At 47.4% G+C, this 23366-nt stretch overlaps 1 protein-coding gene across 4 annotated transcripts in view; it reads right to left on the bottom strand.

Moving 5' to 3' along the window:
• The window catches only part of FERMT2 (FERM domain containing kindlin 2), a 931620-nt gene that overhangs the window by 760932 nt on the left and 147322 nt on the right, over nucleotides 1-23366 (bottom strand). For all 4 annotated transcript variants that reach the window (XM_069637580.1, XM_069637578.1, XM_069637581.1 and 1 more), the window contains exon 3: nucleotides 14823-15056. In XM_069637580.1, coding sequence (XP_069493681.1) covers nucleotides 14823-15056 — 234 coding nt within the window. The remainder of the gene's footprint in view (nucleotides 1-14822; nucleotides 15057-23366) is intronic.

Genomic DNA, 23366 nt, shown 5'->3' with positions numbered 1-23366 from the left:
TAAGAAGTTCCAAAGCCCTGCCCTCCTCGTTGAGCGGCTTCTGCAGGGAGCTGCTCTTGATTTAGGTGGGTGGCCAAAGGAAAGCTTGGCTGCCCATTCTCAGAGCACCTTGGGATTGATTAGCGGATGGGAACCACCCTCCAGGACGTCATGCCCAGTCCCCAGAGCACCACACACAAAATTGTATTGGGTGGAGGTTTGGTGACCAGCATCTTTAAAATTCAGTCCCTGCAGTGTTTGAACCCTGCAACTTTTGAGGAGGACAAAAATTCACAAGGAAAAGAAAATTCTGAAGTTCCATGCTGAGCATGCAGAAAAAAGGAACCAGGTTCATAGGGCTTTGTGTGTTCTAATTTGTACTGGTGGGGTCATCACTTCCAGAGTAGAGGAAAGGACCTGTGGACAAGGTAGGCGCCGAGGTACATAACCCCTGCTGCATTACAAAAGGTTTATGATGCCAGCTTCACCGACTAATGAATATCTTAAGATGAGGAATCCTGGGAGGAGGTCATTCATTAGAAAAAGCAATTAAAAGAAAAAGAATAGGGAGGCCTCCAGGTGGCGCACAGGCTATGGCAGCCTGAGTTCTGAGCTCCTGCTGAAGCTGGGCTGAAAAGGGGTTTGAGCCGCCCCACCCCCGCAGACCCCTCAGTGGGAACAAACCTGTGCGACAGTGCGAATAACCCCCAGGGAACGCTCCAACCGAAAGAGCGATGAACGGTGACCCCTGTGTGCCGGAGTATGGGACCCGTGGGATCAGCAGGAGAGCTGAGAGAGTTTCAGCGGACGAAGAGACACGGGAGGAGCTGCTGGACGTCGGGGCTGTGGGATCCTGCTTGCATCTCTGGCCCCCCTCTCCTGCAGGTGCCAGAGGTTCCCGGGGGGACCAGCCACCGACGTCAGAGTGTGAAGAGAGCTTTCCCCCCCGTACGGGGGGAAAAGTCGACATTGGAGGCCCTGGCCCGAAGTAGGCGAGGACACGTTGTCCGGGTGCTGGAGCACGGGGGCATGCAGCGGAAGCACCGGAGGCCCTAACTTCAGCACAAAACCCCGTGGGGCCCCAGGAGCGCAAGTCCACCCGGGCGTGTACCGTCTTGAATTGAGTGGGGGAACCGGTGGTGCGGAGGCCAAAACCGCTGTAGATCTGGAAGACGGGGGACCGGTGGTCTCTGGTCCAGCGGGTCCCTACTAGAGGACTCCCAGATTAATCAGGAACCCGGGCAGGGTGTGGGGCGCTGGGCACAGCAACCCGGCTAGCGGAGCGGTGGCTCGTTCTCCCGGAGAGGGGCACCTGGATTGACGCGAGGCCCGAAATTCACGGATGACATCAGTTGAGGTGCAGGGCGCATGTGACCAGACTCGGTGGGTGGTGGCCCCTGAACACGAGCCCAGGGCGTGTGCCCTCTCATTTGTAACTGTGTGGGGGGCTTTAACTTCTGGAGTGGCCTGGGAAGCCTGACCGTCGGACATCCCCCCCGGAGTGAACGCCCAGGGATACCATCCCCACGGACCCCACTACTCGCACCACCGCGCCTCAGGAGTGTAAAGAGGTCCCAGGACTACTTCGGTAGATCAGACAGGGTGTGAGGGCCCCCACCTGCCGTTGGTGGGGTGTGTGCCCATTCACACAATAGGCAGGCAAAACACATCTGTGTTCTGAACTATTAGCAACCAAGTGGAACCCAGAGTTGGTCCAGTTGGCACAAGCCAGAACCTACGGTATGGACTAAAAAGTAAATAATTCTAGCTGGAGTAGAGTCAAGGCTGTGAAAGCAGACAGTAGGATAGAGCGAAAATAGATTATCCCTGCCTAATGTGCACTCTCAACTATGTTGCAGTGTTACAACACCTGTCTAAAAGTGACAGAAAAAGAGTGAAATTACCAACTTCTATAGTATGTAACAAATTCAGCCTTTTAATTCCTGTACCACTCTTTCGTTTGGATATATCTGAATTGGAAGAGACTAAAGTAAAAAGGGAAAGTGCACCAGGGAAGATAGAGGTTATTTTTCCTTTTTAAGCACTCGTGGGGAATCTAATGAGATGACAAAATCTTTAATAAGCCATTGATTGTCATACTGACCCTGGATTGCTAAGGTTATAAAGACACAAATACAAAGAAAAAGGGATCTATCCTTTTTCTTAGAACACAAAGACAATACAGCCACTACTTCCCATCTAGGGCTAGTGGTTACTGAGGCGAAGTAGGACAACGTAAAAAGGGGGTAATCTCCCTCCCAGTCCCCTTCTCTGTAGTCCATCGGCTAGAACCGTGAAGAGATAAAGCGGGGCCTGGGAGGGACGCCCTGCACTCCCCTGGACGGCGCCAGATCCTACGGTGGGGCACACGGGTAGGCCGGATGAGCTGGCAGAAAACCCTTCAAGAATACCGCTACCAGGAGGTAAGAGGCAATAGCAACGGCCTGGACAGAGAAAGTGGAATGGCCCAGCTAGAGACCTCATCGCAGTCTACCACGGCAATGGAAAGGGGCTTCGCCGCAGTCCTGCAAGAAATTAGGGACACGAGAGCGGACATTGCCCAAAAAATTGATCAAAGGGTGGGCAAGGTTGAGGACAGGCTGTTACAGCTTGAAACTAACCAATCATCATCTGTGACCCAGGGGGTGCAAATAGATCTAAGGCTGACGGCCCAGGAGAAGAGGGATAAGGAGAGGGCCAGGCATCTGGATACTTTTGAGAACAGGGAAAGGAGGAATAACCTCAGAATTTTTGTGGTCCCGGAGACGGAGTGAAACGGAGAGATTTGGGCCGGGTGGAGAGAGAAATCATTAACCGCCTCATTGCGGATTGGATAACTACAGAACCAACGTTCGACCGCGTTCACATAGCTGGGGGCAGAGCGGGGGGGCCCCCGGTCTATCTTGGTCCGGTTCCATTACTACACTGAAAAAAACAAAGGTGCTGGAGAAGGCCAGGAAGGCCCGGGAGATCACATACAACAACGCGCAGGTGTCAATTTTCCAAGATCTCTCAATGTATACACGGGCCAAACGTAGAATGTGCCGCCCCCTAACGCAGCTGCTGAAGGAGAAGGGAGTGCGCTACAGATGGGTCTACCCCTTCACCCTTTCAATCGAATATATGGGTCAGCGTACGACTTAACGGTGGACGACATAAAGGGAGCTATCCAGGACTATGTGATGGAGCCGACCCCCCGGAGGGGACCCACAGGGATGGTTGTGGAAGGCGTAAATGGGCTCGGGTCACCGGGAAATAGGAGAAGGAAGACAAGTTCAAGAAAATTTAAAAAACTGAACACACCATCACCGACGAAGGGCGGGGAGCGGAACGACACGGAAGGATGAGGAGCGGGCCACCCTGACCAATATTGGTGTGTTGAAGATCTTGGGGTCCAATCCAAAAAAACAAGGTCCCCCTGAACAGCAAGTATAAGGGGATCTCTGAGGGGGGTGCCTCATTGGAGGGGGGGGGCTCATTGATGAGAATATTTCAAGGATAGCCTGGCAGAGGTGGGCAGGCTGGTGGTGGTCCGGCCAGGTGCCAGCAATGGTCGATTTACTTGGCTGGACGCCGGGGAAAGGGGGGGGGGGAGGGGGAGGAGAAAGTAGGGGCTGTTAAATTTGAGGTTGGTAAGGGGGGGCAATTGTGGAAAAGTTTAAGGCCCACCCAAAGGGGAGGGAGGGGGGGGTGAGAGGGTGTACAGTAAAAGACTAGGAGAGCTGGTGGGGGATGGTGCTCGGAGGATTCTGACCGAGAGAAAAAGAATCCTAGATGATGGCTGAAAGTCTGCCTGCCCTGGGAGTGGGGTCCCTGAATGTGCGGGGCCTGAACACCCCTACCAAGAGGTCCTTGGTCTGTAGAGAATTCAGAAGGGCTAAACTTGACTTACTCTTTCTCCAAGAGATACACTGGGCACGAGGGAGGGAACCAAAATTGCAGGGGGGGGGGGGGGGGGGAAAAATCGGAGAGGTATTCTGTGCATTGCACAAGGCAAAGAAAAGGGGGGTGGCCATCTTAATGGCAAGGGATGTGGGCTTCGACAAGGAGGCCATGTTGAAAGATCCAGAGGGCCGATATTTGCTGGTGAGGGGTACCCTACTGGGCTCTCCACCAACTCTCGCTGTGGTGTACTGCCCAAATGAAGGCCAAGCCCAATTCTGGGAAGAGATGAGGGAAAGGCTGCAGCTATTTGTTCAAGGTACGGTGGTGGGGGGGGGGGGGGATTTTAACATGGTCCTGGACCCAGCCGCTGATCGGAAACGTTTTGTCCCTCAGAACTCTCGGGGGTTGGATGAAGCCATGGCACGAAGGTTCCAGAAGGTCAACAGGGAACTGGCCTGGTGGACTCGATCCCGACCCCCAGGTCTGGAGACCCTTTTTTCACATACTATTCCGCAATCCACGAATCGTATTCAAGAATAGATTACATTCTGGTGGACGGGCCACTGTGCCCGCACGTCTTGGGTCACAGGGTCGACCCCGTCCCCTGGTCCGACCATGACATGGTTTGTGTCACCATAGCGGAGGGATGGGGTGGGGACCACAAAGGGCGTTGGTAATGTAACTACTCCCTGCTGAAGGATGACGCCCTGGCACAGGAGGTATTAGATGCCATAGTGGAATACTTTGATCTAAACGACAATGGCGAGGTTGGCACGCACATACTATGGGACGCCTTTAAGGCGACCATACGTGGAGTCCTCATCAAAATGGGAGCCCAGAAAAAAAAGGGAGAGGGAAGCCCAGGAGAGGTCTCAGAGGGAACATAGCCCGACTCCAGCCGGGGAGACCCTCAGATGAGCCACTCAAGTGGGAGCGGGTAGCCGCTCTGGAAGACTACAGGCTCCAGTTGAAGGACCTCCTGCTACACAAAACAGAGAAGTCTACAGCTGATGAAGCAGAAATATTATGAGAAGGGAAGGGCCTGGAAGTTGAGGGAGGTCCAGAGAAGCAGGATGGTGGTGAAGGCGGTGACAAATGAACGGGGGGGCGGTGGTTTTTGAAACCCCAAACATAGGCAGGTCCCTTCGTCGATACTATGAAAAATTATACTCAACTGAATATGGAGAGCATGACGCCCGTATTGAGGGTTTCTGAGCTCCATACAGGTTCCGACCCTGACCAGGGAGATGGTGGAGGGTTTGGAGGGACCAGTGACAGAAGAAGAGATCGAGTGAGCGATTAGGGGGATGAAAGTGGGGACGTCTCCTGGCGAGGATGGCTTCTGTGTATTTTTATAAGAGGTTTTGCTCCACCTTGGCCCCGCACTTAGTGATGGTGTTTAATGCGGTCCTAGAGGGGGAAATCCTGCCAGAATCCATGGGGGCTTTAATAGTGGTGTTGCCCAAGGAAGGAAAAGACCCTACCGAATGCTCCTCCTACCGACCAATATCGCTCCTAAATATAGATGTCAAAATTCTGGACCAGGGTGGTGGAGAAGCGGATGGAAGAGATCATGCCAGGGCTGGTCCATGGGGACCAGGTGGGCTTCATAAGGGGCAGACAAGGTTTGGACAATATCCGTAAGACAATAGACCTGATCTACCACGCCCAAGAATCTGACCTCGAGGTGAGCTTACTTTCAATAGACTGAGAAAGCTTTTGATAGGGTTGAGTGGAGATACATGGAACTCCTCCTCCAAAAAATGGGTTTCGGGGTAAACATCCGGAACTGGGTGTCTGCATTATACAGAGCTCCAAGTGCAAAAGTGCAAGTGAACGGAAAGTTATCAGAACCGTTCACCTTTTCGCGGGGCACAAGGCAGGGATGCCCCCCTCCCCCCTTTGTTATTATGTCGTCACGATTGAACCTCTTTCTATAGCGGTCAGAGCCCATCCGGACATCAGGGTGATTAAAAGAGGTGAGGTGGAGTTTATTAGCCAATTTTCGGGGTTGAAAATGAACACATCAAAATCAGTAATACTCCCCATGCGGGCCCGGTACCCCCGGCTGGATTCCTTGGACAAGTATAGGGGGATTGTTGTAGGGATAGTCTCCATTCGATACCTGGGTCTTCTCCTCAGGGACCTCTCAAGGCTAGCCTCCACCAATTACGGCCCTGCAATGGTAGAGATTAAAGCGGACCTGAGAAGATGGGGTGGGATCACCCTGTCATGGTATGCCCGAATGACGGCAGTAAAGATGAATATCCTGCCGAGGCTGCTGTACCTTTTCACAGCACTCCCTACATGTGTCCCTGACCAAACCTTCCGGGAACTACAGGTAGCAGTGCAAGACTTTGTATGGCAGGGAAGAACCCCGAGAAGAGGGAGGGCTACTCTAACATTGTCCAGGGAGGAGGGGGGCTTTGCGTTACCAGATTTCCTCCTTTACTATCGTGCAGCCCAGTTGCACGTCCTTCTGGAGCATATGAAAGAGCATGGGAACCTACTGGACTTACCTGGAGGACATGGACGCTCACCCTCGTAAGGTACGCGACCTCCTGTGGGTCCCTCGCAAGTTCATCCCGAGTAGGCTAAAAGCCCATCCAACCTTGGGAGTACTCTGGGCGATTTGGAAAGAAGGGCCCCAGACTGCCCACCTTACTTCATGGCCTTCCCCGTTGACCTCACACTGGGGACACCCTCTAAAACTGGGTAGCAGAGGGTTCTGGAACGCCCAATCCTGGTCGGAGAGGGGAATGGAGTGGGAAGGGCAGATGTTTAGAGGGGGCGTGTTCCTCTCATACGAAGAAATGGGGGAGGCTCTAGGGCAGGGGTCTATCTCCATCTTCGACTACATACGTCTGAAGGGTATTCTCTGTGATCAGACATGGGGTCAAAACCTGAGGAGACAGCCGACTCTCTTTGAAAAACTATTGGACGCGGCGACTACTAGAAAAGGGGCAGTGTCCAAGATGTATAAACTTTTGAATACTTATAGCCTAGCGGAGAGGAGGGGAGGGGAGGGGATTTCGCACGTTCTGGAATGAGTTTGCAGGGGAGGCCCTCTCGGACGACGCATGGTCGAGGATATTCAATATAGCGTTCCATGGGAACATATTTACATCAGATATGGAGAATAATTTCAAGATTCTGCAGGGGTGGCATAGGGACCCATTGAAACTGTCTAAGATGTTCCATGGGGTGTCTCCGAGATGCCCGAAGGGAAGTGGCCGGGTGGGATCAAGGTGCCACATGGGGTGCTATTGCCCACAAGTCCAGAGGTAGTGGGAGAATGTAAGGGGTTGGATTGCGGAGGTTATTGGAGAGTCACTCCCACAGAATCCGCTGACGATGCTGTTGGGCCTTCCCCCGGAGGAAGCGGACATACACAGGTACCCAAGAATGTGGGAAACAATGTTGAGGGCTGGCAGGGTGGCCCTGGCGCAGAAATGGAAGAGCTTGGTGACCCCTTCCAAGGACGATTGGCGGAAAAATTTAAAGAACATGTTCCTCATGGACAAATTGACCGCAATGGTGAACAATGATTCTGGTACATTCCAAATGAATTGGGACTGAGTGCGGCAGTCATGGGGATGGGAGGTTCATTGATACCAAGGGGATGCTCCTGCACAAGAGGGGAGGGGAATGTGAGGTATTTAATGGGAAGGGGGCGACCTACGGCCCGGGGTACAGCAGATGTGACACAGCCGAAGAAGATGCTTTTAAATAACTCTGCTCCCAAGCACCGGGAAAAAGAGGACTCATGGAAACTCCCACAGTTAAAGTTCTGAATGGAAATTTCAATAGGGGGGTGGGGGGGAAATGGAGTTAGGGGGGGATGGGGAGGGGAGCGGTTGGGCTCAAGTGTCAGATGATTATGTAGAGACTGTTTCTATACTGGGCCTGGTTGTTGTATTATAAAATGTTAATAAAACCAAAGTTAAAAACATTTTAAAAAAAGAATAAAACAGAGTCCTGGGCAATGTTTGCTCGTATTGCTTTTAAGTGTAGAAAGGGTTTACTTTTGTGCTCATATTTTACATATGCACAATTGACCAGGTAAACCACATCTTAAAGCCCATTCTCTAAATAAATTGGCTAAGAAAATACATTTTATATGCAGTTCCAATAGAGGTCATAAACTACCACAATACTTAAACATTTACTACTGTAAATAACAAAAGTACTCCTACGCGGAGGAAAGGAGATGGCAGGTATGATGTGGCGGTGACTTGAAAGCAGGACAATGCCAATAGAAGAGGAAAGGAGGGAGAAGGTACCTTGTGGATTAGTTTGGAAACAGCAGGTAGCAACAAAAGTAGAAAGGGTTGGGGGAACCAGGAGTGCAGAAAGAGGAGGTGGCACCAATGAGGAAAAGCAGTTGTAATATTCAGTGGAGTGGAAGAAGGCAGACACAGCAGGAAGGAAAATGAAGGTAGTAACAGAGAAAAGTGAGCACAAGGGAGATGTGGAAGTCCTGGAGGTACAGCCTTGGAAAGGGGAAGATCAGGTGAAGGGGTCCTGGGCAAGAAAGAGGAGAGAGCACATGTCCCCAGCGCAGAAGAGATACAGAACCAGTAGTCCCATCAGGGTAGAGTGGTACAGCACAGTTGAGTAGGCTAAAAAGATCTAGAAGCCAGAAAATCTGCAAGGAAAATCAGAGAATAGGTGAGCATTATCCAGCCCTATTCTGTAACTGTTTGGTTATCGCTTTGGACAGAGGCACTATATGAATAACATATCATTTTCATTATCGTGATTCTGCTGTAACTTGCTTTGACATTGGTCCATTCCCTTCTAGTAATATTTCTGTGTTTGCATCAAAGGAAGAAGCAGCTAGGAGAAAAGGTCATGGAGCACAGAACCACAGGATTGACTGGTTCAAGGGTTCATGTTACTGACCCCGGGTAACGTTCTTTCGACTGGATGTTCCTCCCACGTATTCCTCATCTTTGACACGTGTCCAGCTTCAGAAAAAAAAAAAAAAAAAAAAAAAAAAAAAATCAGAGGTTGCTGTGCGTCAAGTTGATGTCCCTCGAAGGTCTCAGTCGAGGATGATTTTATTGAAGACAGCATGCGCAATGCCCATTGGCCTCAGTTCTGTTTTTCCTTCCTCTTGCAGCAGAGAAACCTGTAAAACACGGGAATTACCATATTCCGCCTTGATGGAACGGAAGCTGTAATAGCATAGGAAATTCTATTGAGGGGTAGGATGGGAGGGCGAAGAGGAATACATGGGAGGAACATCCACTCGAAAGAACGTCGCCAGGGTTAAGTAACTTGTTCTTCGAATCGATTGTGTCCTCCCACATGTTCCTCATCTTTGACAGACTCCCAAAGCAGTGCTAGGATTTGGTGGAGGGAGAAGAATTGAATGTATACATTATGATGGATAGAATGAAGGACAGCCTTGCCAAAAGAATCATCCTGGTCAAGGGAATAATCCAGTCGATGTTTAGTGAACACGTGCATGGAAGACCACGTTGCTGCTTCACAAATTGTTAAATTGGTATGCCCCTCTGAAGGGCCATAGATGTAGCCATGCCCCTGGTGAAATGAGCTCTTAAACCTTCAGGATTGTCTTTCCCTGCTAGCATTCTGATATTGTAAGAATTATCCATCTATATAAAAGGTCTGTTTGGAAACAGCATGACCTAATTTATGTCCTGTGTATCCTATGAAGAGTTGATAGTCAACTCGCAATTTAGACATTCTGAAGCTGTAAAAGCTTAACGCTCTCCTAGGGTCCAATTTATGGAGCAATTCTTCCTCGCCAGGATGAGGTGGAGGATAGAAGGAAGAACAATTTTCTGACTCAAATGAAAGTCCGAAATGATTTTGGGCAAAAACGAGGGCTTGACCCTAAAAACCACCTTGTCCTTCTGGAAGATGGAAAAGGGTGGCTTGGATGAAAGTGCCTGCAACTTGTTCACTCTATGGGCTGATGTCAGAGATATCAATAGGATGGTCTTACAAGTTAACAACCTTAGCGGACATGTGTGCAGAGGTTCAGATGGAGCACACATCAGGAATTTCAAAACCAGATTAAGGTCCCAAACCGGAACCTGGAAGGGAGAGGGAGGGAACACATTAGTGAGCCCTTTTAAATATGGAGTCACCAGTGGCATTTTGAAATTAGGAGCATTCCTCTGAACGCAAAAAAAAAAAAAAGGAAAAAAAAAATTGCGCTGTCAAGTAGCCTTTGATAGTACCCATCTGAAGGCCCATATTAGCAAACGATAGAAGAAAGGATAGAACATCCAGAGTTTTACACAGATAAGGATCAACATTATTTTCCTTGCACCCGTTGCAAAACTTATTCCAAGAGCAATGTTACAAAGATTTTGTTGCTGGTCTTCTGGCTGAAAGCAACACCTCCATTACATCATCCGGGAGGTCCCAATCCGATCTCAGCCTTTCAGATAGAAAGCGTGAAGGTTGTGTTTTGACCTCTGGATGGAGAACCTGACCCTCCTCACGAGAGAAAAGGTCCTCTTCTGGAAGACGTATTGGAGGGCGGATGGGATACCACGTCCTCCTGGCCCAATCGGAGCAATTAGGATCATGTGCTTATTGAACCTTCTCAACCTCCCGATTACATGAGGAATGACAGGGACCGGAGGAAACACATACAGAAGTGTAAACTCCCAGTCCACCACAAACGCGTCTCCTAGAACTCCTCTTTGAGGAAATTCCCTGGAGCAGTACAGTTCGCACTTCCAGTTGACACCAGTCGCAAACAGATCCACTTGAGGGGTTCCCCAAAGGGTGAAGATCTCTTGAAGTATTTCCTGAGCTAGCTCCCACTCGTGACCATCTTGAACGTGTTCTTGCTGAAGAACTTGTTCAAGTTTCTCAAGTCCAAGATGGGTCTCAGTCCTCAGTCTATTTAGGAATCAAAAAATATGGGGAGTACCATTGCTTGTTCCTCTCCGCTACAGGTACTGGTCTATAGTCCCTCTCTAGAAGGGTTAAAATATCCTGCACAAGGAGCGGATCCTGAATACTCAGTGGTTCCACAGTGGATTGTTCTGTGGTCTTCTTATAAAAAAAGGAAGGCAATAACCATGGGCTATGATTCCCAAAGCCGAAGCACCCGAAGTAATGTCTCACCATTCTTGCAGATGCTAAGACAGTCTGAGGTCTTTAGTCACAATTCACCAGTGGGGGGCAGAGTGGTTTTGTGACGGCTGCTGCATAGTCCAATGGTAAGAAGGCTGCTGCTTGAGCTGACTTTGCACCTCTACCTTGTCCACCACAAGGAAATCTTCCCTGGCCCCTTTCACTGGCCATTCCTCTCGTCCTTCCAACGGAGGACGAGCAGCAAAAAGATCTACCCCTCCAAAGTTGCCCACTAAGACAAAAAGGCTGAGGTTGCCTAATAACGGCACCTAAAGATTTGGCTGCCGCCTTTGAGGTCTGCAACTTCAAGGCGCTCGTCAGCCTTGTTGCCAAAAAGATGAGACCCCGTCAAAAGGCATGTTGAGCAGCCTAGATTGCACATCTAGTGCAAAACCAAACTTCAACCATGCAAATCAGTGCATGACAGTGCTGGTAGTCATGGTTCTGCTGATGCCATCTGCAGAATCCAATCCCAATTGAATGGCCTCACATCACTTCTTTGCCTTCCTTAGCAATAGCTAAGAAGCCGTCCCTTTCATCCCCTTCAGGAATGTGCTCTGCCACCAGGGAGATACAGTCCCATAGAGTATACACAAATTTTACAAGGGCACAAGTGGAGTTGGCAGATTTCGGACCCATGCTCCCAGCAGAAAATACCTTCCCCCGGCCATCCATCTATACACTTGTCATCCCCATCAGGAGGGATGGTAGGGTACGCTGCCTGTTTTGAAGTAGCCGTAGCTGCCTGCATCACCAGGCTCCCCGGAGTGGGGTGTTTCGATGGGTAGCAGGGTCACTACTAGAGGGGTGGTATTTTTTTGTCAGGTTCTTGTCGACTGCCCGATTAGACTCTGGAGTCTCCCAGTTCCTAGGCCACGCTTTTTGTAGTGCCACATGAAAGAACAAATGGGATCAGTCTGAGGACCCTTGTCCAGAATGTCTGTGAGGACGTCTTGGTCATAGGGTAATGAGGGCCTACTCCAACCCAAATACTCGACCACCTTTGACATAAACTGACAATAGGAAGAGTCAGCATGTTCCCCTGGTTCAGGCTTTCTGAACTGAAGTCCTGGGGAGGAATCAACCCCACTTGCTGTTTGCAAGTTTTCATACAAATCTTGCATTTTGCTTTCCTCCGAGATAAAGCTCTCTGGTACATTGGGTGTACCGTATTGTAACCCAACTGATGCTTTCTCATTTTATCAGAATGCTCCTCTTCTCCAAAAATAGAAGGCATGAAAAAATCCTTCGGGAGTGGTGCATACATTTGTCTGGTTTTGTAACCACAGGCTTCGATGTCGAAGTTGTCAACATTTTCTTTGTCAAGGCGCTATGCACCGATGGCGTAGCTGGAAAATGTGGCGCAGCTGGCAAAGACTTCGGCGCCGATGTCAACATCAAAGACTTAAGAGGCGTAGAGGGCCTGGCGGGTGTCAAAGTCACCACCGGCATTGACTTTTCACCACGTCTCTTGTGATCCTTGATTTTTCAGATTGGGGCCTCGAGGGCTCCCAATGCAGATCAGGTATTTTACCCGGGCTCGAGGGCGCGCAGGTTTTTGACCAAGACCTCTCCTTTCCAGCTTCATCCGAAGGCTGGGTCGAAGCATGGCTCCATCAAATATTTTCAACATGTGCACCCTAAAGGCTTTCCATTCAGCCGGTATTGATTTTTTTTTGTTGATAAGTGCATGCAACCCTTTCAGGGTATCGTCAGATGAAGTCGACGAAAGGCGAGCTTCAGTGCCACCTCTTCAACTTTTTCAAAGACTAAGACGAGTGGTGGGAACTTAACCACTCCGACCTAGAACGCTTGGCCTTCTTCCTGTGAGGATAGTCGCCCCTCGACTAGTCTGTCGAAGGCCTACCGGTTCGGTTAGGTCACTTGGGGGATTTTTACTACCCTAACTTTCCCCTTCCGTTCCCTCAAGGCTTTTCCGGTCATGGATTGGCACTAGGAACAATCCGTGGTATCATGGCTCTCCCCGAGGGACCACAGGCAGATGCAATGCAGGTCAGTAAGTAGCATTTTTGACCCACAATCGCTGCATTTCTTAAAACCGGACTTCAGCATCGAAGAAGAGATTATCGTTGATTTTTGTAACGTACATCACAAGATGAGGCGCCCCGAAATTCACTCAAAGCTAACTCAGAAAAACGGAACGGAGGCCAGCGGGCGCTGCTCGTGCTATATATGCCTTTGATGACATCCTCGACGGAGGCCTTCGAGGGACATCGACTAGACAATGCACAGCGCCCTCTGCCAACATTTTTTTGCTGAAGCTGGACAAGTGTCAAAGTTGAGGAATACCTGGGAGGACAATCCATTTGAAAAGTAAGATTAGTATTACAAATTTGCTTGTAACTACACAAGAGCCACAACTGCTGGGAAATGTAGTTTCTGTTGTAAAATTTGGTTTCCTGCTGAACGTTTCAGTAAAGAGTGAAGATGCTCACCAATTGGTCTTACATAGAATTAGAACTCGCTAAACCTATGTAGTATTGGTTTCTGTATTGAGATTGTCCGCTGTGCTAGTGGAAACTTTTAAGTGACATTGTGGAAGAAAAGGGATTCATTAACTTTGTAATTATTTTTGTAAGGCAAGCACAATTTTTAGAGGAGTAAATCCATGATTTGCTGCATGGGAATGCTCAGTGTACGGTTGTTGATCTGCCATCTGAAGTATTGGAATATTTAATGTTTATTGTGGGCACCTACAGAACTATTGGTACATTGTATGGCTTTGTGATCCATCTCTCCTGAAATGTTTGCTCTAAAATATACCATCGATTTATTGAACAAACTTTTTGTAGAAGGGCTCTGTTGGGGCATCCCCAAACCATCCCGAGTTGTTAAAGGATTGCACTCACCTAGAGAAAAACATTTATGCCACGCTGTAACCCTTATTATACAGTTAGTGTTTCATGAACCAGTGGTGCAGACAATGAGAGGTTTGTTTCAATTCAAACTAGCCCACTGCTAAATTTGCTCGACACACTTAATCTAGTATGATCAAACCTAAGACGTTTATATATATTTGTTTAGGAACAGAATTTCCATTTGTTTGCGATAAAACCCTGGTCCTCAGCATTATCACAATCTCTTCCGGTTCATCATAGGAAAGTTGAAGAAACTTGGTCATGGAAAAAATATTGGCAGCTGTAACAAGCCAGAAGACCCAACACATAAGCATTTAGACAGATCAGACACCTTTATTTAAGCTTGCTCCAGGATGGGTTTACATAAGGGAAAACCCTTTTGTCGAGTATAATGGGTTAGAACTAATATTTTATATACAGCTATGCCCAATAATTTCTCGTTTCATATTTATAAAATTTCTCTTTAGGTATGTTGCAATAAATGAAAAACAATTCATGGAGCTCAATATCGACACCAAATATATTATTTATTGGTATGTTGTCTTCTATATTGATCTTTCACGGTTTCTGGTTGTCATTTTCTTTTTTTGCAACCATTCTCTACATTAGATGCACATTGTTTTCAACTGATTACTTTCAATTATGCATAGTTTGAAGTGTATTTTTACGAACAAACAGGCATTTTCTCAATACAAAGCAATTTATATAAAATGTACACAACAAAAATCTCTAAACATCTAAGAGTCTGTACATAAAAATGTTTTTATCCTATATAACAGGGTCCAAGATAGGAACACCCACTTCAGATGTAGATGCAGCCCCAGTTCCTAGAGGCGTTTCCCACACTCAGTTCTTGACTGCAATAAAGCTTATTAAATGAAAATGCAAACCAATATAGCAAGCAACATTTTAACAAGACATTAATAAAAACTTGGAAAGACTTTAAATGCTTACTGAAGGTTTTGCAGATGTCAGATACCGCTTTGAAGACTCTGTCTGAGTAGTTAACTTTCACTCTGACATATTTCATATTTGGAAGCTGAAGACGAAGCAATTTGTGTTGTGGTGTGAACTGAAGTTTAGCATCAGCTTGAATCCCATATTTGTCCAATGTCCAATGGGTTTTAAGGAGCCAAGTCCGTTTTTTTTCCCACCAAAGCGCATGATCAGACCAGTCTTTTTTGACATCTGAAAAAAAAAGTTTTCAAGTTATCCAGTGGCAAAACCTCTAAAGTGAACATATTTCCTGAATTTACAAAATATCCTCCCAATAACGAACAGTCCTCAATTCCAAAATGATCCAGTTTCCATTTTAGATCGTGGAAAACAAACACCACTGCCAAATAAACATGTACAATGTGTACACAGAAGTGCAGACTGGCCACACTGTTGAAGCTCTCCTTGCTGTGTGAGCTCCTTCGCAAGGCACATGCCTAAAGGTTAGTTTGTCCCATCAGGGGTTTTCATTTGAGCTTCATTGTGTGACAAGAAGCCGGCCTACTACTCCTTGGCGGTATTGCATCATTATAGAACAAACCCCCACGTTCAAAGAGTCCCTGTGGCCATAAACAATACTTTTCTATAGTCCCTCCAGACCACTTGGACTCCTTGGCTGCCCACAGTCAGCATTAAGAAGCTCAGCTGAAAATCAGACAGACTGAGGAGTGCATGCATGTTCTCCCCTTCACTTACATGGTAGCTGTATTAGAGGCATTGTGTCTCCGAAGGTCTCTTTGCGTACCCGGAAGCCTGCCTACTTATCCACTGAGACACTGCCATCACTTAGTATCAGGTGACCTCACCAAGTTACTCAGCATCTGCCTGCTGATCTCCCCAGCCGACCCCTTCTGCCAAGTCTGCTTTGTTTCTCTGCTCCCACCCTGTTCTGATCTCCGCACTCTGTGTGGGTTTCTCCTATATATGCAAAGTGTACGATCCTAGATGCATGCAGATCAAAGGGTCAGAATCTCCACTTTACTCTTCCTTTCTGGCATTTCAACAATATCTTCCACAGCGCTTCAGGCCATCTTCACCAGGTATACAACTTGCAGGGTTCGTGAATCAACCTTCTAGCTCTGTTAGCATTAATGTAATCTCTGTATCTTGCCCTTTGGGGGAGTGATCCTGCACCCTTGTTTACCAACTGCACTTCCGCAGCTCCCCCTGCATTACTCCTCTGTGCTGCCTGTACTAGGTTATGTATCTACGCACCTCCAGTTTCCTTACATCCTACTTCCAAGAGTGAGCTACCCTGACTGCTAGCATGTCTCAGATTGTATTAGTCTCAGGCAGTCCTGCCACTTCCTTCCATCCTGCCTCAAGAGGCCTATACTCCATGTTCTAGATCAGTCTGCCACTCTCCTTTACTCCGCAGATCTGCACTAAACAGGACACAAAACAATCCCCCCACCCCCAAAATTAACCTTGCTGTGAACATCTGATAACACCGTTTGGCGATACCTATGTTACACTACATAGATATACCCATTTTCTCATTACATATTGTAAGATGAGCATCCAAATTCCAAAACCAAGGACAATGTGGACAAAGGTGCCATGTTTCAGGCCAGCCATACCCCTTTCTGCAAACATGACCACGCCCTTACCACCATCCTGAATCTGATTAAAACCTGTCGTCCGGATTCCTCTCCGAAATGAAATGCCCATTCTACCATGAATGCGGCAAATATCTTTGCAGGACAAGGTTAAACAAGGGCCAAAGAGCATGCTATGCCAAATATTCACATTCTCCTGCTAATCCTGCTTTCCACTTCTCCATGTTCTCACCTACCTTCCATGAGGAGATATACATTTTAATAAAACGTTTTCTATGATCAGTACCCACCTTATACTGCCTCCACTATGAAAGATTCTATGCTCACCTTTGCCTGGAGCACAACAGATCTGTTTAGTAGGATAGTACCTCTGGCTTGGAAAAATGCCTCTGCCTTGCTCAAAAGATCTGACTGATCCTACGGGACTGGAAAGCTATGCCCCATAGCAAATATCCTGTTGCTCAGAAAAGTATTTGTAAAGATCACAACCTCTGAATTCACGATTCACTGAAGTCCATATGCTAAACCACAAAAATCGATCTAAATACTGACCAGGCAGAAACGCTAAATCCAGTCTTCCTTTAACAGGGAAGAAATATTCGTCCCATTGCACCGACATTTGCCTAATGCACTACTTTAGACGTCTTCGCTGCCTTTGACAGTCAATCACTACCAGGTGATCCAAAGGCTTCAGGACGTCAATCAATTTAGGTTATAAACCCATATAAATAAACTGAAATATGTAAAATAAATATTAAAAAATGTACAAAATATAACACTCCCGTACCTATGCAGCGAGTCTCATTTTAAAAGATCCAACATTTAGAAAATTTAGACAAATCTAACAGTTGTAGAAGTCAAAAGAAATAACCAACCCGTTCTTCTGGTCTGCACTTGATGCATTAAAAAAAGGCGCTTTAAATATATACGTCTTTCAATATCTAACAGCCTAGAAAAATCTTGTGTCTAAGATCCTGTATGCCAGGAGCACACCATGTTCTTTACCTACACCTTGCCATACCCTCCCACAAACATGTCTGTTTGAATATTGCCCAATTTAAAATTCAAACAGACCCTTCGGACGTCAGGGCGAGGTAATTCAGCAAGATACATTTGTATCTAGCCTGGAGTAGCACCTATTTACCATATTTTGGCAATACTCATCAATTCTATAACCAAGACAGTCTACACTTTCCTTTAAAGTCTGCAACAACGAATTACAGGGAATTTCAGCAACACAATAATCAATTCTTAATGTATCTGTGGCACTGTGTAAAAGAGTAAGTTACCAGGAAAAGAAAGCCCTTATTAGTCATGCGCCTGCCCCCAATTTTCAGAAACTGACAAAAATATATACATATGCATATATACGCAAGAAGCTGGCAAACTGCTGGTGCCATACAGATTGAAGATATATCGAATGCAGGGATGTTTACTGTTGTACATCTAAAACATACAATTCGTTTTTTGGTTTTTTAAATTATTTAATTAGTTTTCACAACATTAAACACCTCTTTCGCAACCCAACTTGCCCCCTCCCCCACACCACACACAGGGAGACCACTGCCATCCTGTGGCGATTCTTACACCAAATCTTCCATTTCACAATATGTCTAAAATCGTTAACCTGTGCGGGCACCATCACTCTGAAGGTATGTTAACACACTTCCCCAATACCGCTTAAAGGTCACTTGGCCTCCTTGAATTGAGTAAGTTGCCACTCTAACGTGAAAAAGTTCCACACCTTCTGTACACATTCAAGTTCCGCCGGTGGGCGTTTCCATTTTTGTGCTATTACCAACCATGCCGCTATAAGGAGAACCATGCAGCTTTGCTTCGGCTTCTTATTGTGTATACTATGTTCCAAGTCCCATAAGCCATAGAGCCATACTTGTGTCTGTATCAACCATATCTTAAAATATCTCATTGATCTGTGATTTTAATTTATCCCAGAATGATCAGAGGATTGGGCATTCCCACCAAATATAGGTCCAGTCCCCATATGTTTTGTATCCGCTCCAACAATATGGTGATACGGTGGGGTAAATCATATGGAGCCGCCTGGTGTGTAGTGCCATTGGAACATTATCTCATAACACATTTCCCATGTTTGAATGGAGAGTGTTAGTTTCGGTATGTTCCCCCATAAATGTTCCCATCTTTCCCTTGATGTATTATTTCTGAATGTTGTCTCCCACTTTTTCATATAGTGCCATTGTTCCGGGAGTTTTCATTTACAAGTTTATATAGGGATGATGCAATTTTTTTTTCGATCCTGAATTGGTCTTTCTGAATATCTCAAAAGGAGTAGGTGGGCGTGCGGCAGCTTCTGTGATAACAGGGTCTGCCAGCCAGTGGCTCAATTGGCAGTAGCAGCGGTTGTCCCCCCCTCAGTTATCCCCATACTCGGTTTGTAATGCAATCCTCAAATGATCTTAATTTGTGCCCCTGAAACATGTAACATATTTCAAAGCATCCTGCTTCTTTCAGACCATAAAGAAGCCCGATTCAATTCCCGGTGGCAATTGGGATTATGAAATGGCAGTAAGAAGGGGGATTCAAAGGTAGAAAGGGCCCCTTCACTGCAGAGTTCCAAATGTTCGTCACCAACCCTACCATTTTGCTGATCCGCACATTCAGTGGCCTATGGCCCCTTGCGCAGCCACAAAAGTCCCGACAGGGGCGTTCCTGCCGGGCCCCATCCAGCCATGCCCATATTTTCTGCACATCACTTATGAACCGGCCCAACTACGGGTAATGAGAATGGTTTACAATATTCACAAAAGTGTGGTAGTGCCAGTCCCCCCCCTGGCTCCTTGGGGCCATCCGGGTTTTTCATTGCTATTCGGGGCGGTTTGTTTTGCCAAGTCTATTCATTTTTAACCTAGCCAGTGTCTGAATTCTTCTAGTTCTTCCATCAGTCCCGGTAGCGGTTTCTCCAGATCTGACAGTGCAATCAGCAGGTCATCTGCAAATGCAATCGCTGTGTGTTCCTACACTGCCATGCTAAACCCTTTAACCCGGCCCGTGACCCACAGTTTGACTAACAGAGGTTCTAAATAAATGGTGTAAAGCAAGGGGGATAGCGGGCATCCCTATTTCATACCCAGGCTTAAGGTGATACTCCTAGATAGATTGCCATTTATTTCCAGCCAAATAGAGGGGGTTTGAGAGTTAGCCTGTATATAAAAGGTAGTCAGCCCCAGACCCCATATATTTCATGACGTGAAACAAACGACCATTCGACCCGGTCGAATGCCTTTTCCGGTGAAACTAGCACCAGCAGCTGCACTATGGTGGTCTTTCTAGCAAGTGGCAGAGACTGCAAACATTGCCGTTCATTTGTCACGCTGGAAAAAATCCAGATTGAGCCGGCTTTATACATTTTGGTCCAAGTGTTGCCAATCTGTTTGCTAGGCTCTTCGTATAGATCTTTGCGTCAAGGTTTATCAACACTATAGGTCTTTACGAGCCAGGGAGATTTCGATCTTTATTTGGCTTGGGAAATACTACCACCCCATAACCTTCCCGGATGACCTAAATGTGTTGTACAGCTTGGTGAGCCAAGGCACCAAGCACCCCTGGAACCTTTTATAAAAGCCGGCCGGGTATCCATCAGGGCTTAGAGCTTTGTTCAGCAGCAGTGACTTAATTGCCTCCGTTACTTCATTTTCTTTCTCCAATTCTTCCCTCTCATACAGAGAGTTTTCTGGTAGCGGGATCATACTCCAGTATGAATCTTTCTCAGATTCTTTGTAGTATATAGCTAAGTGTAATATTCCACAAATAGTGCCAGGAACGCCCCATTATACGTGACTGTGCACCCCCCCCCACTATCCTTCATTTTCAGCTGTCTTGCCAACCTACCCATCTCATTTGCCTCTACGTAATACTGTTTAGTATATAGTAGAGCCTGCTCTGCCTGTTGCATACAGAGTAGCTCCAATTGTGCTGGTGTGTGCCTCAATATTTTTTGTGCTTTGTTGGGTACCTTCGCCAGCTCCCCCAATAGCGTCCTTACCTGGTTCTCCAAGTCCCTTTCTAGTTGCTGTTTTTTGCTTTTGCCTAGTCGCCTTTATAACCATCAGTTGGCCACATAGTACTGCTTTAAAATACACCCCATGTAATTGCGAGGGTTACACCCGGAGTCACGTTCTCTGCGAAACACATTCTCTCCAACGGTTCCGCTCACCCCAAAAAATAACTCCCAACAGCCCCTTCCCATCTTAACCACCTCCCCCCACCCCCAAAGTCCCTATGGAGGCCCAGACATAGTGCAGCGCTTTTGGCTCTCAAAAATTCCCAGAGAATGTGTGGGGTGCCCTAATCCCCACTCTCGGATTCCCGACAGTCGGCCACATACAGTGGACCCAACGTGCTGCGATCACTGCAGAGACGTGCAACTTACTTTGTCTTGCTCTTTGATGGGAGTTCTCAATGTTCTGGTTGTCGATGCACTCTATTTCTGCACCTTATTTTTTTCAGGCGGTTGGTTCAATTAGTCATACTGTGGGGGTCAATCCCTTTAACAGATGTCACTCCTTCCCCTTTGCCTGGCCCCCTCCTAATCATTGTTTCCATTCCCACGGTTTCCGTTTTTTTTTCATCGTTTTCTTACTTTTGTCTTGCCTCTCCTCAAGCTGCAGAATTTGCAACCCTTCGTCACATGTCGTTATCCCATGTTGCCGGTCTTCTCAGGTAAATAGTAAACCAAAGGGGAAGGTCCATTTGTATCTCACGTGTTTGTGGGCCAGGAACCTCACCACCAGGCCAGTTTTTTGTAGGGTGCTATGGGCCAATTCTTGAAACAACCAACTCTACATCATTAATCTTAATAAGAGCTGCAGTACGTGCCGCTGTCCGCACTTGCTTCTTTTGTGCATAAGAGGTTACAGACACCAGCATGTCTTAGTCTTACTCCCGCTCAGTTCTCCATGGTCCTACTCTATGCAAGCAGTTCAGACTGACCTCTTCTGTTTTTCCCCCATTCAGGAGGTCCGAACAGTTGTACCATTTCTATTAAATCCTTGTCCTCCATGGATTCCGCCAGATTCTTAATTCTTCTATTGGATCTCCTCAACCTATTCCTCAAGTCCTCCCATCGGAATTCCAGATTATGGGAGAGGCGGGAGATATATTCTAGCATTTCATCATTTCTTTTGTGTCATCCACCATCTCCTATACAGCCCTTTCTGTTGTGTCCACCCCTTCTTCCAGCTGGCCACATCCACTACTAAGTCTTTTATCAATGGTTTCATTTCCGCCTTTAGCTGTGTGAAATGGGTTTGGAATGAGGCCATAAATTGATCTTGGAATGCTTTAAAATTGCTGCATGTGGTCCTTATGTGCCATATTCAGGACCTCAGGGGCCCTTTGCAGTGGTATGTCCTGTACGTCTGGGTCTTCAGCAACTTTCTGCGGTACCTCTGGGCCCTACAATTTTGCAACAGTATTAGGGCGTTTTTGGGGGAATTTCTGCCCTTGCGTCAATGACTTTGCTTTGTGTTTGGGCATGGTGCTGGCTGTTGCTCATCATTCTGGTGGTATTCATCTCCTTGCAAAGTTATGGACCCCAATCCCAGATCTGTCTAATGTTGGGAGGGTAGTAGGTGGGGAAACCCAAGGGTCCTCTTGGGGTCATTCGAGGCTCCCTATCTGCTTCTCCTTTTGTGGCTTTATGGGGTGCTCCACCTATACAATCGAGACCCTTGCCTTCAGGGTACTGCTCCCTCCCGTGCTTTGTTGGTGGTAGGCTTGCCCTTTTTCCTTCAACTCAATGGTGGCCTGTGTTTTTAGTTCGATAGGCCCCTTTCCCTTCCTGTGTTCTCCCGGGTGGAGTTTCACTCTTCTACGATCCCCTGCAGGAAGGGGGGTCTCACTGGGGTTGCTGTACTGAAGATGGCCCCTGTCCTAGGACTGTTCTTCCTCCACCCGCTCTGTGCTTCGCAGCCTTGCTTTGTTGGGCCGAAGGTGGGTACGTCGCTCACCTCCCGGGCTCGTACGTTGTTGCTGGGTCTCTTCTGCTACAATCGTTTGCTCTGGAGGATCGGTCTGCCGAGTTGTGCCGGGGTGGCTTTCCCTTCTCCTCTACATGTCGCACACAACTCTCTGGGGGCAGTATAGGCCTGGCACGCTGCCTTCTCACTGGCAATCTCTCCTCCACGCTTTTTTCGTGCCCCTACCGGGCGAGGTCCCAGTGCCGCTTCGCCGACCTCAGTTATTGTGCCCTCGTACGTCGCTCACTGCTGTTGCAGCTCGGTGGGGACGGAGCTGCGTTATACACGTCCATCTCCGCCGGCCGGCATTTTGGAATCTACAATTAGGTTTTAATGATACGACTCTAGGAAATCATATACAGCATTCATGGACTCATTTAGATCCGAGTAGGTTGTCCTAAATTGATTGCCAACATGTGTTTCGACCCTCCAGTCTTTGTCAAGGCAAACTAACCAAGTCATCAAATATCTCTCAATGTCATACAAAAATGATTTCATAAGCCTGTGTCCAGGTTCTTCACACCTTATATCTGAGCCATTATGCTGTTAATAAAAGAACTATTGTGGAGAAACTGTACGTTTGTTAGCTGAGTTTTTTGAGTATGCTGTGATTCAATTAAATCCCTTCTTTGGACATCCACAAAATAAGGGTGAAGCCTCTTCCTCAATCTGCCCAAGTCCTCCCTTCAACTAATCCAGAACAGGACTGAGACTTATCCTTGGCCTCAAGCCCAGGGACCTCATCTTTCCAGCCTTAAATCTCTGCACTGGCCCCCGGTTGCTGCAAGGATCAAGTTCAAGACCCTCTGCATTATTCACAAGATTTTCTAGGGTCTGGGACCCAGCTACATCCAACTCTCTCTCCCTAAATACTATCTTGCTAGAGCCCTTCAGTCTCCTACCACCAAATCTGCAGATCAGATGCTTTTCTCAAGAAGAGTAGGGGG

The sequence above is a fragment of the Ambystoma mexicanum genome, chromosome 14 (assembly GCF_040938575.1).
Source record: "Ambystoma mexicanum isolate Mex_15411 chromosome 14, UKY_AmexF1_1, whole genome shotgun sequence".
Lineage (NCBI taxonomy): Eukaryota > Metazoa > Chordata > Amphibia > Caudata > Ambystomatidae > Ambystoma > Ambystoma mexicanum.
The sequence above is the reverse complement of the archived record's forward strand: the minus strand, read 5'-3'. Positions and strand labels throughout refer to the sequence as shown.